Source organism: Aethalodelphis obliquidens, unplaced genomic scaffold, assembly GCF_003676395.1.
Source record: "Aethalodelphis obliquidens isolate GAN/ISIS:26980383/991018 unplaced genomic scaffold, ASM367639v1 scaffold3, whole genome shotgun sequence".
NCBI classification, from domain to species: domain Eukaryota; kingdom Metazoa; phylum Chordata; class Mammalia; order Artiodactyla; family Delphinidae; genus Aethalodelphis; species Aethalodelphis obliquidens.
Window position 1 is genome coordinate 78,522,202 of NW_020837947.1, and position 17,857 is coordinate 78,540,058.

Genomic DNA, 17,857 nt, shown 5'->3' on the forward strand with positions numbered 1-17,857 from the left:
TACATCTTTGACATAGTGGAGAACACAAGAGCATATCTACCAAGTCACAACGAAAGTCCCTAGAAAAAGGCCACAAGAAGGTTAATACTGGTTCTTCCTTTTTTTTTTTTTTTTTTTTTTTGGTTCTTCCTCTTTTTGAAATAATAGTGAACCTGGAGGTAGAAACATAGATTGCTCTAGCTTTTGAGGAAGACACAGCAGAGCCTCAGGATATAGGAAATGTAAGGAACTGATTTCCCAGGCCAGTGGTCTTCAGGCTTTACTTAATCATGCATCAATAAAGCAATGGGGACAGGGGCTTAACAACCTGAATATATGCATGTTTTTACAGTTATCTACATGCACTGCTGTACGTATGGACGTTATAAAACGTCCATAAAGATAGGCTCTTTAAAGGGTGAGTAAGGTGAAATAAACAGTATGTACATCATTTTTGAATTTTAATAGGAGAAACCTTTTTATCACTTAAAATTAGTAATGATATGTTGTTTAATGGGACCAGTGTGTTTGAATACGGTGTATTTTTTTAAATAAATTTATTTATTTATTTATTGGCTGCATTGGGTCTTTGTTGCTGCTCACAGGCTTTCTCTAGTTGCAGCGAGCAGGGGCTACTCTTTGTTGTGGTGCGCAGGCTTCTCATTGCGGCGGCTTCTCTTGTTGCGGAGCACAGGCTCCAGACGCGCAGGCTCAGTAGTTGTGGCGCACGGGCTTAGTTGCTCCACGGCATGTGGGATCTTCCCAGGCCAGGGCTTGAACCCATGTCCCCTGCACTGGCAGGTGGATTCTTAATCACTGCACCACCAGGGAAGTCCCAATACGGTGTATTTGATGAGCCTGCCATTATTTCGCTTGGTGAGGTAGCTGACAAAGGACTCAAGAGGAAAAGTGTCAATTCTACTATTTTCTTGGTGTTCACTCGTGCTTACATTATTAGACTTCTGTTTACTTTCTCCTTAAGAATCTTTTGAAGACATTGTTTGATTTTGTAGATTTGTTTTAATTAAGACTGGCTAATAAAATCCATAAATCCATTTTAAAAGGCAGATGTAAACTGTAACATGCTGTAATATTACACCGAGGGCAGACCAACAAGTAAGGATGCCATTAACCCCTTTTCATTGGGGAGATCATACAACATGTGATGGTCTGACATATTCCAGGGCCAACCTATTTGTTAAATATTAATAGAGCTTAATTTCTCTTTGTACAATAAAAGTGAGTATAGATAGAAGATCTGTTATGTCTTTCCACACCATGGAGGATTATCTTGCTGGGGTGCTTACATCCTGCTTTGAAGACCGTTACTCCAGATGGCTACATAAAAACCTTCTATTGCACGGTTCTTATAGATCATTGTAAATGAATAAAGATTGGAGAATGAAATATGAATTCTAATAGGACTTCTAATCTCTTTCCTTTGCCCTTATGTCAGCCTCTGAATTTGATTATTAAACTGTCCTTTGTTTTTTAGGTGGAAAAAGTAATATTGCAGGTGACTTCTGACATTCGTAAGGAGTATTTAGTTTGACATTTTAGCTCTAAGATTACATTTCTGTTTTTTCTTCAGATCTGAATCATGGAGTTTCTATTGCTGTTTAATACTTTAAAAGAGTTGTTTAAAAATCTGGGATTTAGTAATCAAGGTTGATAACGTATTCTAGATGGAATTTTAGCTGATCAGATACAGATCTAAACATAGCATGAACATAGCTGTAGCTTATCCTAATTATGCCTGGTTTTTTTTTTTTTCTTTTTCAGCTCTCTTCACAGAAGTCAGTGCCATGGGTACCTATGCTGAAATCACTAGCACTTTGGGCTATTGTAGTTGCACATTTTTCTTACAACTGGACTTTTTATACTCTATTGACCTTATTGCCTACTTACATGAAGGAGGTCCTAAGGTTCAGTATTCAAGAGGTAAGAAAACATAAGTATCTGCTTCTTATAGAGAGTATACAGAATTTGTTTTTATCTATGTGAGACTCAGTTATTTTGCATCTTCCATTTTACTCTGATATACTAAATTCTAGAGACTGCTCTTTTTAGCCTTGCTTGTTCCTTTCCTCTGTGTGTGTTAACTCTTGATTCAGAGTATCTTGGCTGGTATGCCCTTTAACTGTGAAGGTCTTACTAGTCCCCAGGAACATGCCAGGATCTCAGATGATAAATGCAGGTGGTACCATATTCCTTTGGGATGGTAGCCCGACTCTGCTGGGAGCCAAGAGGGGTGTTGGGAGACACAAGGTTCTTGTACAGAAGTCGCTCTGCAGTGTTATCCAGGTGTTGGCAGAGCTATAGTTGCAAAGCTGTGTGAGACAGACCCCCCACTAAAACTGCCAGTTCCTTCTGAACTCATCAAACTGAGGCAATTCCTGTTATCTGTATGTTGACGGATTTTGTCTTTAAAGAGATTGAAGAAAAACCTAAAGAGAAAGAGGCACAGTTTGTAAGTAAATTTGGTCGTGTTTTTGCCTTCAAGATGAAGGATAAATCAAAGATGTGAAGGTTAGCAGCTAAAATGATAAAACTCTTAGAAGTGTCCATCTTTGTGACTTTGGGCTCTGCAACAGTTTCTTACATATGACACCAAAAGCACACAATGACCAAAGGAAAATATAGATAAATTGGGCTTCATCAAAATTGAAAACTTTTGTGCCTCAAAGGACACTATCAAGAATAAAAACCCACTGAATGGGAGAAAATATTTGCAAATTATATATCTGATAAATATGTAAAGAATTTATACAACTCAATAATAGAAGGATAAATAACCCAATTTTTTAAATGGGCAAAGGATTTGAATAGACATTTCTCCAAAGATATGCAAGTGACCAATAAGCCCAGGTAATGATGCTCAACATCATTACTCAATGGTTTGCACAGCAAAGGAAACCATAAACAGGATGAAAAGACAACCCTCAGAATGGGAGAAAATATTTGCAAACGAAGCAACTGACAAAGGATTAATCTCCAAAATATACAAGCAGCTCATGCAGCTCAATATCAAAAAAACAAGCAAGGGTCTTCCCTGGTGGCGTAGTGGTTAAGAATCTTCCTGCTAATGCAGGGGACACGGGTTTGAGCCCTGGTCCAGAAAGATCCCACGTGCCGCGGAACAACTAAGCCTGTGTGCCACAACTACTGAGTCTGCACGCTAGAGCCCGCAAGCCAAAACTACTGAGCCCGCATGCCACAACTACTGAAGCCCGTGTGCCTAGAGCCTGTGCTCCACAATAAGAGAAGCCACTTCAATGGGAAGCCCATGCACCACAACAAAGAGTAGCCCCTGCTTGCCACAGCTAGAGAAAGCCTGTGCACAGCAACAAAGACCCAACACAGCCAAAACTAATAAATTAATTAATTTTTAAAAAAATAAGCAACAAAATCCAAAAATGGGCAGAAGACCTAAATAGACATTTCTCCAAAGAAGATATACAGATTGCCAACAAACACATGAAAGGATGCTCAACATCACTAATCATTAGAGAAATGCAAGTCAAAACTACAATGAGGTACCACCTCACACCGGTCAGAATGGCCATCATCAAAAAATCTACAAACAATAAATGCTGGAGAGGGTGTGGAGAAAAGGGAACCCTCTTGCACTGTTGGTGGGAATGTAAATTGATACAGCCACTATGGAGAACAGTATGGAGGTTCTTAAAAAACTAAAAATGGAATTACCATATGATCCAGCAATCCCACTACTGGGCATATACCAGAGAAAACCATAATTCAAAAAGAGTCATGTACCACAATGTTCATTGAAACACTGCTTATGACAGCCAGGACATGGAAGCAACCTAAGTGTCCATCGACAGATGCATGGATAAAGAAGATGTGGCACATATATACGATGGAATATTACTCAGCCATAAAAAGAAACAAAACTGAGTTATTTGTAGTGAGGTGGATGGACCTAGTGACTGTCATACAGAGTGAAGTAAGTCAGAAAGAGAGAAACAAATACCGTGTGCTAACACATATATATGGAATCTAAAAAAAAAAAGGTTCTGATGAACCTAGGGGAAGTACAGGAATAAAGACACAGACGTAGAGAATGGTCTTGAGGACACAGGGAGGAGGAAAGGTAAGCTGGGAGGACGAAGTGAGAGAGTAGCATTGACTATGCTGGTATATACACTACCAAATGTAAAATAGATAGCTAGTGGGAAGCAGCTGGGAAGCAGCTGCACTGCACAGGGAGATCAGCTCGGTGCTTTGTGACCACCTAGAGGGGTGGGATAGGGAGGGTGGGAGGGAGATGCAAGAGGGAGGGGATATGGAGATATATGTATACACATAGCTGATTCACTTTGTTATACAGTAGAAACTAACACACCATTGTAAAGCAATTATACTCCAATAAAGATGTCAAAAAATAAATAAAATTTATTTGCCAAAACTATATATATATATATATATATATATACAGAAATGGAACACAAAACCATAATGAGATACCACTTCACACCTATTAGAATCAGAAAACCAATAACAAGTGTTGGTGAGGATGTAGAGGAAACAGAACCCTCACACATTGCTGGTGGGGATGTCGCTGTTACGGAAAACAGTTTGGCAATTCCTCAGAAAGTTAAACATAAAGTTATTATTATGACCCAGAAATTCCATTCCTGGGTCTATACCCAAGAGAACTGAAAACATCTGTGCACACAAAAACATGTACATGTACACAAAAGTTCATAACGTTATTCGTAATGATGAAAACGTGGAAACCACCCGAATATGTATCAGCTGGTGAATAGATAAACAAAATATGGTATATTCCACAGTGGACTGTTACGCAGCCACAGAGTGGAAGCCCTGGAAGTAAAGCAGAAGCCTGGGGGTGAATGTGATGATAGCAAGGCTGACTGCACAACTGCATTGGTTACAAGGACTTAGAGCTGTCAACAGTGTTAAAGTGAACTGTTCCGTCACCTCACTTCCAAGGCATACTGAAAACACTGGCCACATGGACCAAACCTTAAACGTGACCCAAACAGCTAAGCTGTGAAGAACTCCTCTAGTTACTTTTGAAAAAAGAGATCCATTATACTTGAAATATATCCACCAATTGCATTGACAGAAGTTAAACTGAAATAAGGCTTTGCCAACAGCGTGGGACGGATTTGTTGCAAGCAACCTTGCTTTTCCTAAGCTCTCTGTTAACAGAGCCTGTCTCCTACTGTAGTGACAAATTGCATGCAAATTTAAAGATCATTCCACTGATGCTTCTATTTGCAATTTTCCCAGGAGAACTATAGAAAGAATGAAATATCAATAGCTTACTGGTAATTAGTATATGTACTTAATTGCCTTCATTTATTTTTTTATTTTTTATTTATTTTTTTTGTGGTACGCGGGCCTCTCACCGTTGTGGCCTCTCCCGTTGCGGAGCACAGGTTCCGGACACGCAGGCTCAGCAGCCATGGCTTATGGGCCCAGCCGCTCCGCGGCATGTGGGATCTTCCCGGACCGGGGCACGAACCCGTGTCCCCTGCATCGGCAGGCGGACTCTCAACCACTGCGCCACCAGGGAAGCCCACGTTTGTTTTTTTTTTAACTGCATCTTGATTTTGCATACTTTAATTTCGGAACAAAATAAACAAAAAAAAACACAATACACAACCTTCAAACCCCATGTCAAATGTGGAAAGGGATAGGACTTGAGGCCCTTGTATCCTGCCTTAGACAGAAGGACAAAAATAAAACCACTGGACGTCAGCAGAGGGAGCCAGGTGGGCCAGGGCCACTGGGGCTGCCGCTGGGGGAGCCATGGGGACACTCTACGGAGGGAACAAAGTCTGCAGATAGCGCTGTCATTTCATCCTCATCAGTGCTCCTGCCCAGCTCGATCATGCAGTAGAAGCGGTTGGAGCAGGTCTGGGGATCCTCAAGGGAGAAGCCGGAAGAGAGCAGTATAGTTTCGAGCAGCACCTAGACGGTGCTCACTTTAGAATAATTCATTAAGCTATACATTTGACTTATGTGCTTTTCTCTATCTGAATTTTATTTTATAATAAAAATTATTTTTAAAGTAAATAACTAAATGAAAACTGTCCCGTGGGGGAAAATCCATAGGCTAATAGGAGGACGTCTTCTCTCACTGAAGCTACAGCCCAAAGTCCCAAAATAACATTCAAGATTACCCTGAGCATACTGCACTATGGGAGCTCTGGTTCCCTCTGAGACAGGCTCTCTGGGACTGCATTGAACTGAATCCCATAATCCTTAGAAAAATCAGACTTATTTGCTGTATTATATAAAAATTAACAGAATACTGCTATGAATCTCCTTTGCTTTCATATGGTGGTGGATGTGTGTGTGTGTATATGTTGTTTTGGTTCTTCCTCCCTCCATAATTAATTCCGGATCTTCTTATTCCTTCCAGAATGGGTTTTTATCTGCAGTCCCTTATTTAGGCTGCTGGTTATGTATGATCCTGTCTGGTCAGGCCGCTGACAATTTAAGGGCAAAATGGAATTTTTCAACTCTATGTGTTCGAAGAGTTTTTAGCCTTATAGGTAGGTAAAGATGAATCAGGTTTGGTTTTGGTTTACAATTATTTACTGTGTTTACAAGGCAAGGCAAAATAAAAATGATAATAGTAGTCATTTGTTCACATATTAAAACAATATATTTTAATGCATGTAGTGCACGTCTATACAAGATGGTTCTTTTTGAATGATGCATTATGAAGATTAAGATTTATAATATCCTATTATATCTACCATACTCTTGTAACTATAAAAAAAGGTATGCTTTGCTGAATATCTTCCCCAGAATTTTTTTTTAATTTATTTATTTATTATTGGCTGTGTTGGGTCTTTGTTGCTGCGCGGGGGCTTTCTCTAGTTGCAGTAAGCGGGGGCTACTCTTTGTTGTGGTGCACGGGCTTCTCATTGCGGTGGCTTCTCTTGTTGCGGAGCACGGGTTCTAGGTGCGCGGGCTTCAGTAGTTGTGGCCCACAGGCTCTAGAGCGCAGGCTCAGTAGTTGTAGCGCACGGGCTTAGTTGCTCCGCGGCATGTGGGATCTTCCCGGACCAGGGCTCGAACCCGTGTCCCTTGCCTTGGCAGGCAGATTCTTATCCATTGCGCCACCAGGGAAGTCCATCTTCCCCAGAATTTTAAAAATCACTTTGTTTTCAACTCTAAGTTTGCAATGAAAATAAGATTTTTAAGTCTCCATCCCTTTTCTATTTTAAATTTCAATCAAAAATGTATACTAACATTATTATATCAAATGAGGAGCTATAAATCAAAGCTGTAACTCAGAGAAGTTTAAATAATCATGTGTTTCAGAGTCTGATTTCAGAAATGTGAATTTTAAAACTATGTAGGACAGGGACTTCCCTGGCAGTCCAGTGGCTTCCACTGCAGGGGGCACGGGTTTGATCCCTGGTCTGGCAACTAAGATCCCACATGCCATGTGGCGTGGCCAGGAAATAAATTTTTAAAAACACAAAAAAACACAAAAACCCATGTAGGACAACTATTCGAGTAAGTAGAGACCCTCAAAGTCACTGATGACTGTACTTCCATAATTACATTGTAAAGGGACCCTATTCAATGTAATTCTGAAAACACCTTCTGAGCACCTGCAGCTACAAAGTGCTGTCCAGTCCCACTGCTTACTGACCTCGACTCTGGAGAAATTTTTCCACATCTACAAGTGAAATAAATCCCTTTAGATTTAATTCGATTTTTTCTTTTTTGGCTTTCTGTGGACCTGCTCTGTCTAGTACAGTAGCCACTAGCCATATGTGGCTGTTTAAATGTAATTGAAATTTAAAAATAAGTTCCTTGGTTGCAGTATATACAAATACTACATTTCCATCATCACAGAGAGTTGTTGGATGGCACTGCTATTGACACAGAGAGAAAACAGCAGCCCACTCGTTAGGTCCCTTCCTGTATTACTTGTATTTTATGCTTAACTGCCTGTAATAAACTCCACGTATCGTTTTCAGTTGTCAAAACCTAGATGGAGTGTTTTTCTAATTTTATCCAGCAAAGTTTATTATTTAGTTTATCTTCTTTGGTTATGTGAACTTTGAATCACATTCTGTATCAACTATTGCTTCTCTCTAGAACCATATTCTTCAGTCATTCTCTTGTTCTTTTCTTAAACATTGTAGAACTTTGAGTCCTGGTCACACGTAGATTTAATAACATTGCATAGTGAGATTTTTTTTTTTTTACGTTTTATAATAGTTGCATCAATCCTATATGTTTTCCAGCCAATTTTTTTTTCATGAAACTGTAATTTAAACTGAGTCTTCTAGGCAATATACTGTTTCTACAGTAGATGGCAGTAATATCAAATCTCAGATTTATGCTATATTAAAGAGCAAGCAAATATTAATGCTGGGGCTTCCTTTTTTTCTTTTTATAATTTTTTCACTCCAGGAATGATTGGACCTGCAGTATTCCTGGTAGCCGCTGGATTTATAGGTTGTGATTATTCTTTGGCTGTTGCGTTCCTAACCATATCCACAACACTGGGAGGCTTTTGCTCCTCTGGATTTAGCATCAACCATCTGGACATTGCTCCTTCGTGAGTACTGATATATAAAGATTCGTTCTGACTGACTTGAAACTATTTCCTTTAAGTGTGGTAAAACATATATAACATAAAATTTGCCATTTTTAAGCGTATAGTTCTGTGGCATTAAGTACATCCATTCACATTATTATGCAACCATCACCATGATCCATTCCAGAACGTTTTTATCTTCCCACACTGAAACCCTGGACCCATTAAACGCTAACTCCCATTCCCCCCCGCTCACGCCCCAGCCCCTGGCAACTGCCATTCTACTACTTTCTGTCTCTATGCATTTGACTACTCTAGGAATGACACCACACAGCTAGTAAATGATAGAGCCACAACTTCCCCCTAAAATCTTACTTTTAATCCCAGCATTCTTTCTACAGCTATTTCTCTGGAAATATTCTTTGGACCTGTGACAGTTGACAAGGTAGAGGAGGGGACTGTGTAAATATTTTAACCCAGGGGATTTGATGCACTTATTTTTTTTTTAAATAATGAATATGAATTTATTTTTGGAGAAAAGACCAGTGGTCTCCTGCCACCTTTCCCCTACCCCCAGTTCTTCCCACCTAGACTACCACAGAATCTTCTGATTTCTGTTAATCCTTGTCTCCCATCCCTTCAATAAATACTTCTAAATAAGCTCCAACAAACTGATGCTCACAGAGCTTGAGTGGACCTTTGAAATCATTCTAATCCAGTCTCTCGTTTTATATAAGAAGTCCAGGAAGGCTCCGTAGCATGGGAGATGCTTAACTCTGGGCGGGGTCCTGTCTGCCGCTCCATAATGCTACAGGGGCTCATTCTCGGCCTGTGGTCCACTGCCGTTTCCTCTCCATCCATCCGAATCCTTTCCAGTTCACATCCCAGTTCTTCATTAAGCCTTTCCAGGCCGTTGTGCTTTTTTCTCTTCCTTTTCTCAATTTACAATTTTATGCTGGATACCATACCTTAATTTGTAATTATTTCTAAATGTAACTCTTCTCTTTCTTACCTCCCCAATTTGCATGTAAGCTTCCTCAGACTGAGACGTCCTGTATATCCATATCACAGCTTCTGCAGAAGGAGAGGCACCGCCAGTCCATACTTGCTGAGTGGTTGATTTATCTGATCATACTAAGCAAATAGGAGCTTCAGTGCTACATACCCTTAACAGTGGGGAACCAAAGAAAGAACACCAGCAACACTTGTGTATTGGGCCAAGAAACCGTTTGAAACAAAATGTAGCCTAAGCAAAAGCTCTGGGGCTATAATCTCTTGAGAGTTCAGGGCCCAAGTCTGTCTTATTAACCCCAGAAGTACCAGCACCTGGCCCTGTGCTGGGCCATGGTCAGTGCTCAGTCAATCAATTACATGAATGGAAGAATGAAAATAGACTTTCATATTCACTACCATGTCAAAATTCTTTCTAAAAAGCTAGTTGTGTGTTGACCTTACTGTGTGTCAGTCAACGCTTTTCTTTAAAGCTCTTTCTTATGAGAAATAAGAAATAAGGGAAGAATTTTGTGAACTTTACAAGCTGGAAAATGTTTGTTAAGTATACATATCGGTGAGTTAAGAATTGAAGGAGTTTTGGACTTGCCCGGCAGTCCAGTGGTTAAGACTCTGCGCCTGCAATGCAGGGGCATGGGTTCAATCCCTGTTCAAGGAACTAAGATCCCATATGCCATGCAGCACAGCCAAAAAAAAAAAAAAAAAAAGAAGAACTGAAGGAGTTTTAACATAAGGAAAGAGGAGAAGAATAGTAAATTAACTTGGAAAGTAAATTAATTAATTTTTTTAAAAAAGTAATTTAATTTACTTGGAAAGTAAATTAATCTCAAGAGAACTTTGTTAAACGTAGTGAAAGTTTGAAAGATTGGATACAAACCTAACTGAAATAATAAAGAGCCCATTGAAGCGGAAGGAGTAAAGGCGTAAGATGCCATTTCCGTGGGGACCAGGGCGAGCCCACTGCCCTAAACAAATCTCTGCTCGGGCTTGAGACTTGGACTTGAGATTTACAAAATAGAGAAAAGGATTCAAGGAATAAGAAATAATTAAAGGACTGTTCCTTTACGCTACTGATTAGAAAAGGAATCTGGAAAGGATTTCCCTTGAAATAAGTTAAACAAATAGCATTGTTTTTATAAACTATGAGTGTGTGGTTTATAGAATCAGAGAAAGTTAGAAGTGGGAAGGATTTGGAGTGTTCTTGTCTCTTACTATGCCGACTGTGGTCCACGGAGCAGCGGCATGATTGTGCAAAATGCAGATCCTCAGGCATCTCCCCAGACTTACTGAACTAGAATCTGCATCTTTAGATCCTCAGGGATCTAAGGGATCCTTTAGATCCCTTGTACCTTTGAACGTGAGACCCTGGTCTGGTCCAGTCCTCTGATGCATACAACAAACGTTTAGAGAGTACCTGCTATACCATCAGTCCTCCACGTGGTGCTACAGAAAATAAAACCCAGCTCCTGCTCGCAATGAGATTAGTCTAGTTAGGAAAGAAACAACAAAAAATAAACAATTGTAATATATTACGATGATAATTAATTCTTTCAAAAAGTAATTATCAAATGCCTGCCAGCCACAACAGCACAACTGTGGCCTGTGGAGCTCCTAGTGTAGGGTGGTAGACATGAAAGAAATAAAAACCAACTTTTTGAAGAGAAAGTTGAGAGAATATAGTAGGGGAATATAATGCAGATCAGGGAGCAAGGGAAGGTCTCTCTGAGCAAGTGATATTTAAGCTAAAGCCTGAAGAATGAGTAAGAAGTTAGGCAAAAAGGAAGTAGTATTCCCGATAGAGGAATTTACATGACAGGAAGAAGAAACTGGTGTGTGTCTCAGTCTGCTTGCACTGCCAGGACAAAATACCATAGACTGGGTACCTTAATCAACAGAAATTTTTCTCACAGTTCTAGAGGCTAGAATTCCAAGATCAAGGTGCCAACACAATTGTTTTCTGGTGAGGACTCTTCCTGGTTTGCAGAAGAGCTGACCCCTTGCTGTGTGCTCACGCGGCCTTTCTTCAGGTATGCGTGTATGGGTGTGTGCAGAGAGGGCGAGAGCTCTGGTGTCTCTTACTCTTCTTATAAGGGCACCAGCCCTGTCAGATTAGGGTCCCACCCTTATGATCTCATTTAACCTTTATCACCTCGTAAAGACGCTGTCTCGAAATGCAATCACACTGAGGGTTAGGGCTTCAACATATGAATTTTGGAAGCACGCATTCAGTCCATAACAGCGTATTGCACGTAACTGAGAGAAGGTCATTTGTGGCTGAGATGCAGGGAAGAAAGCCACTGGGAAGTAAGCAGGAGCCTATAGTAAGCGTTTTATATTGTATCCAAAGCAAGTAAGAAGTGACATTCTCTGTATTTTAAGGTCACTCTGTGAGGACGAATACAAGTGGAGAAAGCCAATTAGGAGGCTATTGCGGTAATCCATATAGGAGGTGATGATGGCCTGGAATGGGGATAGGAGATGTAAAGAAGTAGATAGATTTGAGATCTTTGTGATTACAATAGGTGGGACTTGACAGTAGATTAGACCTGAAGAGGAAGATACCAAGGATGATAATTTCCATGTATTTTGCATGGGCAGATAGTTGTGCCGCTTACTGAAACTGGGATGTCTGGAGGAAGAAGAGTGTTGGGGTAAGATAAAAAATTTCACAGGTTAGGGCTTCCCTGGTGGCGCAGTGGTTGGGAGTCCGCCTGCCGATACGGGGGGGTGCGGGTTCGTGCCCCGGTCCGGGAGGATCCCGTGTGCCGCGGAGCAGCTGGGCCCACGAGCCGTGGCCGCTGGGCCTGCGTGTCCGGAGCCTGTGCTCTGCGGCGGGAGAGGCCACGGCAGTGAGAGGCCCGCGTACCGCCAAAAAAAAAAAAAAAAAAAATTTTCACAGGTTAAATTTTTTTTTTAATATTTATTCATTTAGCTGCGCTGGGTCTTAGTTGCAGCATGTGGGATCTTCAGTGCAGCATGCGGGATCTTTAGTTGAGGCATGCAGGATCTAGTTCCCCGACCACGGATCGAACCCGGGCCCCCTGCATTGCAAGCGCAGAGTCTTAACCACTGGACCGCCAGGGAAGTCCCTTAAATTTTAGATATTTGTGAAAATCGTTTAGAAAACAGTAGTTGTAGGCAGTTTGACATTTGGATCTGGAACTCAGAAAATCAGTCTGACCAGAAATGAAAATTAGGGAAGAGTAATCCACATTTCAGAGTTTTTAAAGACAAGGATTGCCTGGTGAGAGAGAGTAGAATGACAAGATGAGGGATCCCCAGGACTGGGTCTTGACAAATATGTAGAGACCAGAAAGAGGGGAAATAACCAGACAAGGAGACCAAAAAGGAGCAACCAGGGAGATAGAAGGAAAATCAAGAATGTGGTGTCAAGGAAGCCAAGACTATCCAGTCTTCAGTTCAAGAATGAGAGCTGAACAAGAGATAAAGGTGTAGGAGTGGTCAACATATGAGTAGTAGATGAAACTGTGGGCTTGGATAAAATGACTCAGCAAACTGTGACAAGAACCTTGGGAATCCATTAAGAGAAAGAAGAGCCTGATGCAGAGATAACTGAGAAGGGGGCTTCCCTGGTGGCACAGTGGTTAAGAATCTGCCTGCCAATGCAGGGGACACAGGTTCGAGCCCTGGTCCAGGAAGACCCCACATTGCGTGGAGCAGCTAAGCCCGTGCACCACAACTACTGAGCCTGTGCTCTAGAGCCCGCGAGCCACAACTACTGAAGCCCACGCGCCACAACTACTGAAGCCCACGCACCTAGAGCCTGTGCTCCTCAACAAGAGAAGCCACCGCAATGAGAAGCCCGCGTACCGCAACGAGGAATAGTTGCTCGCCACAACTAGAGAAAGCCCGTGCGCAGCAAGGAGGACCCAATACAGCCAAGAGTAAAATAAACTTATTATAAAAAAAAAAGACTTACATTTTCATTATAAAAAAAAAAAGATAACTGAGAAGAAGCAACAGGAGAAGGATAAGGAAAAATAAGTAGAGATTAGGATCCCCAAAGGGAAAGTTTGATCAGCAATGTCAGATGCGCCAGAGAAGCCAAGTAAAATAAGAACGAACGTGTTCCTTGGATTGGACAACCAGATGGAGAAGTTCATTAAAGATCTTTGTGACAGTGCTTCCATGGAGGAAGGAGAAGGAAGCTAGGCTGAAGGCAGCATACAGCAGTGGTTTCAGAGTGTGATCCTTAACCCATCCACATCAAAATCAGCAGGAGTGCTTGCTGAAAACAAAGCAGAATTGTTGATCACAGAACTAGGAATCTGCATTTTGTTGCCCCTCCATGTTGTCCTCATGGACATTAAAATTTGAGAACCATTGCCAATAAACAGCTATCTCAAAACTATTAACCATGAAGGGAAGGAAAAAAAGCTAAAGATGGACACATGCTGCTGGAGGATTTTGAGACCTAAGTATGTTAATATGCTGAGAAAAGAAGGCCAGTAAAGGACGAGAGATTAAAAGTTAAAAGAAAGAAGTAAAAATGACAGGCTGGTAGAATGCAGGAAGGAATGACATCCAGTGCCCAGTGGAAGGGATGAGCTTTCAACTGAGAAAAGAAGGAAAGCAGTAAGATGGGTTCAGTTGAAGAAAAGTTTTCAGGTGAGTTGAGAAGCCAAGGATTGTGGTTTTAAAATACCTCCATGGGGGCTGCCCTGGTGGCTCAGTGGTTGAGAGTCTGCCTGCCGATGCAGGGGACACAGGTTCGTGCCCCAGTCTGGGAAGATTCCACGTGCCGTGGAGCGGCTGGGCCCGTGAGCCATGGCCGCTGAGCCTGCACGTCCAGAGCCTGTGCTCCGCAACGGGAGAGGCCGCAACAGTGAGAGGCCCGCGTACCGCAAATAAATAAATAAATAAATAAATAATAAAATACCTCCATGGGACTTCCCTGGTGGTGCAGTGGTTAAGAATGCGCCTGCCAGTGCAGGGGACATGGGTTCGAGCCCTGGTCCGGGAAGATCCTACATGCCACGGAGCAACTAAGCCTGTGCACCACAACTACTGATCCTGCACTCTAGAGCCCATGAGCCACAACTACTGAGCCGCGTGCCTCAACTACTGAAGCCCACGCGCCTAGAGCCCGTGCTTCGCAACAAGAGAAGCCACCGCGGTGAGAAGCCCGCGCACCACAACAAAGAGTAGCCCCCGCTCGCCGCAACTAGAGAAAGCCCACGTGCAGCAACGAAGACACAACGCTGCCGAAAGTAAAAGAATTAATTTTTTTTAAAAAAGATTCTGGTTCAAAAGATAAAATGCATATACAAAGCTTTAAAAAAAATAAAATAACTCCACAAGTTCTTCAACGCTCTTCCCTTCAAAAGGTGGAGCCTATGTCCCCTCCCTTTGCGTGTGGGCTGGGTTTAGTGACCTGTTTCTAAGGAGTAGAATCCGGCAGAAGTGATGGTGTCTGACTGGGTCCCAGGAGGCAGTGTAGCACCCTGCTTGCTCTTTCTCTCTCAGATGACTCACACTGGGGGTGCCAGCTGCCACATGGTGAGGACACTCAGAACCCAGTACAAGGCCCAGTGGGGAGGAATGAGGCCTTCAGCCAGCAGACACATGAGTGGGATCAGAAGCTGGTCCTCCAGCCCCAGGCCGACCTTCAGATGACCACGGTCCCGGCCAACAGCGTCACTGAAACCTCCTGAGAGATTCTGAGCCAGAATCGCCCAGCTGAGCCCCTCCTACATTCCTGACCCACAGAAACTGTCAGATGACAGGTATTTGTTATCTGAAGCTGCTGCCTTTGGAGGTAATTTATTATGTGGCAGTAAATAACTGATTAAAAAATCTTAAGTGTTTTTGATTTTCTCTGTGACATGGGAGTCAGGTTCATTGCTGAGACTAAGAAAAAAATAGAGTAAAAGACTTGAGAATGGGCTTCCCTGGTGGCACAGTGGTTGAGGGTCCGCCTGCCGATGCAGGGGACGCGGGTTCGTGCCCCGGTCCGGGAAGATCCCACATGCTGCGGAGCGGCTGGGCCTGTGAGCCATGGCCGCTGAGCCTGCGCGTCCGGATCCTGAGAAAAATAGTCACTGAGAACTCATAGAAGGGATCTGGGCTTTGGTGAGGATCACCTCAGGTTGGACAGGACTCGTGTACTCTCCCTAGTTTACAAGGTGGTTTTTCCTTTGAGTGCTGTTCGGCAGCCCAAGTGTAGGACTGAAAATGTGCTGTTGAATTGATCTAGGCTTGAGGTTTCAACAAGCTGAGTCAAAGGGATCTGGGAATTGGGAGTTTGGGCACAACAGAGGCCCAGGCTGTGTTATCTCTGAGACACTTTTAGTTGAAGGAATGGAAACCCTAATTCAAGCTGGCTAAACATCATAATGTATTAGTGTAAAGTCCAGAGACGGGAGGCTTCAAGCAGGAGTTGATATCCAGCTGTCCACTAATCTCACCCAAGACTCGTTTCTTTTCCACTCTCTACCCTGCCTTTCATACCTGTTTTATCCTAAGGCTGGATCTGCGAATAAAATCATACAGTGAAATGATTGCCAGTAACAACGAGGGTTACATGCTTCTTTTTTTTTTTTTTTGCGGTACGCGGGCCTCTCACCGTTGTGGCCTCTCCCGTTGCGGAGCACAGGCTCCGGACGCGCAGGCTCAGCGGCCATGGCTCACGGGCCCAGCCGCTCCACGGCATGTGGGATCTTCCCAGACTGGGGCACGAACCCGTGTCCCCTACATCGGCAGGCGGACTCTCAACCACTGCGCCACCAGGGAAGCCCTACATGCTTCTTCATTCACATGAAGCAAGAAAGAAAATGATCTTTTCCTCTTTCCATCAGGGAAATACAGGCTTCATTTGGAACCAGACTGAGTCACATATCCACGCCTGAACCAACCCCCATGGCCAAGGGAATGCCATTAGACTTCAGCACAATCAGCACCCGCCCCTAAGTTAGAGGTGAAGGAGTCAGGGCCCCTAAGCCTCATGGGAATGGACGCCGAGGCAGCCATTGGTGACGTCCACACAACACGTGAAGATATGAACACAAAGAAAAGAACTCATTTGGAAGATGAAGACACTCAGGCACAGAGGAGCTGTGTGACTTGCAAAGTCACAGTTAGCAAACGGCAGACCGAAGGCTTGAATCCAGGTCTTCCAGCTCTGTGGTCTCGGGATCTTTTTGCTACATCAAGGTGCCTCTCAATGACTTATTTAAAAGATCTTACAAATTGGTCATTGAAGAGGCACTAGCAGTTATTTTGAAAACTCAGGAAAAAGAATTCATTGCAGAGAAGAGATACGTACTTTGGTTGCCTCAGTTAATGTGATTTTATTATAAAACTAAGTAAATAAATACGGGAAATAAAAATGATAAGGAATGTAGAAGTGGCTAAGCAGCCACCCAGCCAGAAGGAGGGTGGTAAGCCACGCACTCCATTTCATGAAGCTGCAGTGCAGTCTGGGACTGATCAGGTGCCTGAAGTCTGTCAGAGCTCTGGCAAAGGCCCCACTATGCTCTCTCAAACTGGCAGTGAAGGAAAACTGGATCATTAAATAGGAATTGGACCTATTGTCAAAAGAAGATGAAAATGCATGCCAGGGCTTCCCTGGTGGCGCAGTGGTTGGGAGTCTGCCTGCCAATGCAGGGGACACGGGTTCGAGCCCTGGTCCGGGAAGATCCCACGTGCCGCGGAGCAGCTAAGCCCATGCGCCGCAACTACTGAGCCTGCACTCTAGAACCTGCGAGCCACAGCTACTGAAGCCTGTACACCTAGAGCCTGTGCTCCGCCACAAGAGAAGCCACTGCAATGGGAAGCCCACGCACCGCAACGAAGAGTAGCCCCCGCTCGCCGCAACTAGAGAAAGCCCGCGTGCAGCAACGAAGACCCAACACAGCCAAAAATAAAAATAAAATAAAATTAATTAATTTAAAAAGAAAATGCGTGCTAGAGAAGGAAAAAACACATATCCATAGTACCTACCTTATAAAATTGTTTTGAGGATTAAGTAGAGCACAGAGAGAGAGAGAACACTTCACTCATTATGTAATAAATGCATTTGCACATAATGCGATAAACTTCATTATTATTTTCTGGCAAACTTTCAGTCAGGTACCATGATCAGGGTCACAAATCAATCCAAGCAGAATACTAAAGGGATGATTGGTGAGCTCTTGGAAAAGAAAATACTGATCACTAAGGAGCCACCACTGGGTCACTAAGCCCCAAAATAGCAAAGTTCTCAACATCATTTTCGACTGTGTATACACAGTATATTTGGTATATCAGGATTTCAGCAAGGTCTCCCATGATGTCCTTTTAGAC

At 42.8% G+C, this 17,857-nt stretch overlaps 1 protein-coding gene across 3 annotated transcripts in view; it reads left to right on the forward strand.

Annotated features, from left to right (window-relative positions):
• SLC17A5 (solute carrier family 17 member 5) overlaps positions 1-17,857 on the forward strand; it is a 58,928-nt gene that overhangs the window by 30,340 nt on the left and 10,731 nt on the right. For all 3 annotated transcript variants that reach the window (XM_027092383.1, XM_027092387.1, XM_027092396.1), the window contains exons 7-9: positions 1,762-1,920; positions 6,398-6,530; positions 8,416-8,563. In XM_027092383.1, coding sequence (XP_026948184.1) covers positions 1,762-1,920; positions 6,398-6,530; positions 8,416-8,563 — 440 coding nt within the window. The remainder of the gene's footprint in view (positions 1-1,761; positions 1,921-6,397; positions 6,531-8,415; positions 8,564-17,857) is intronic.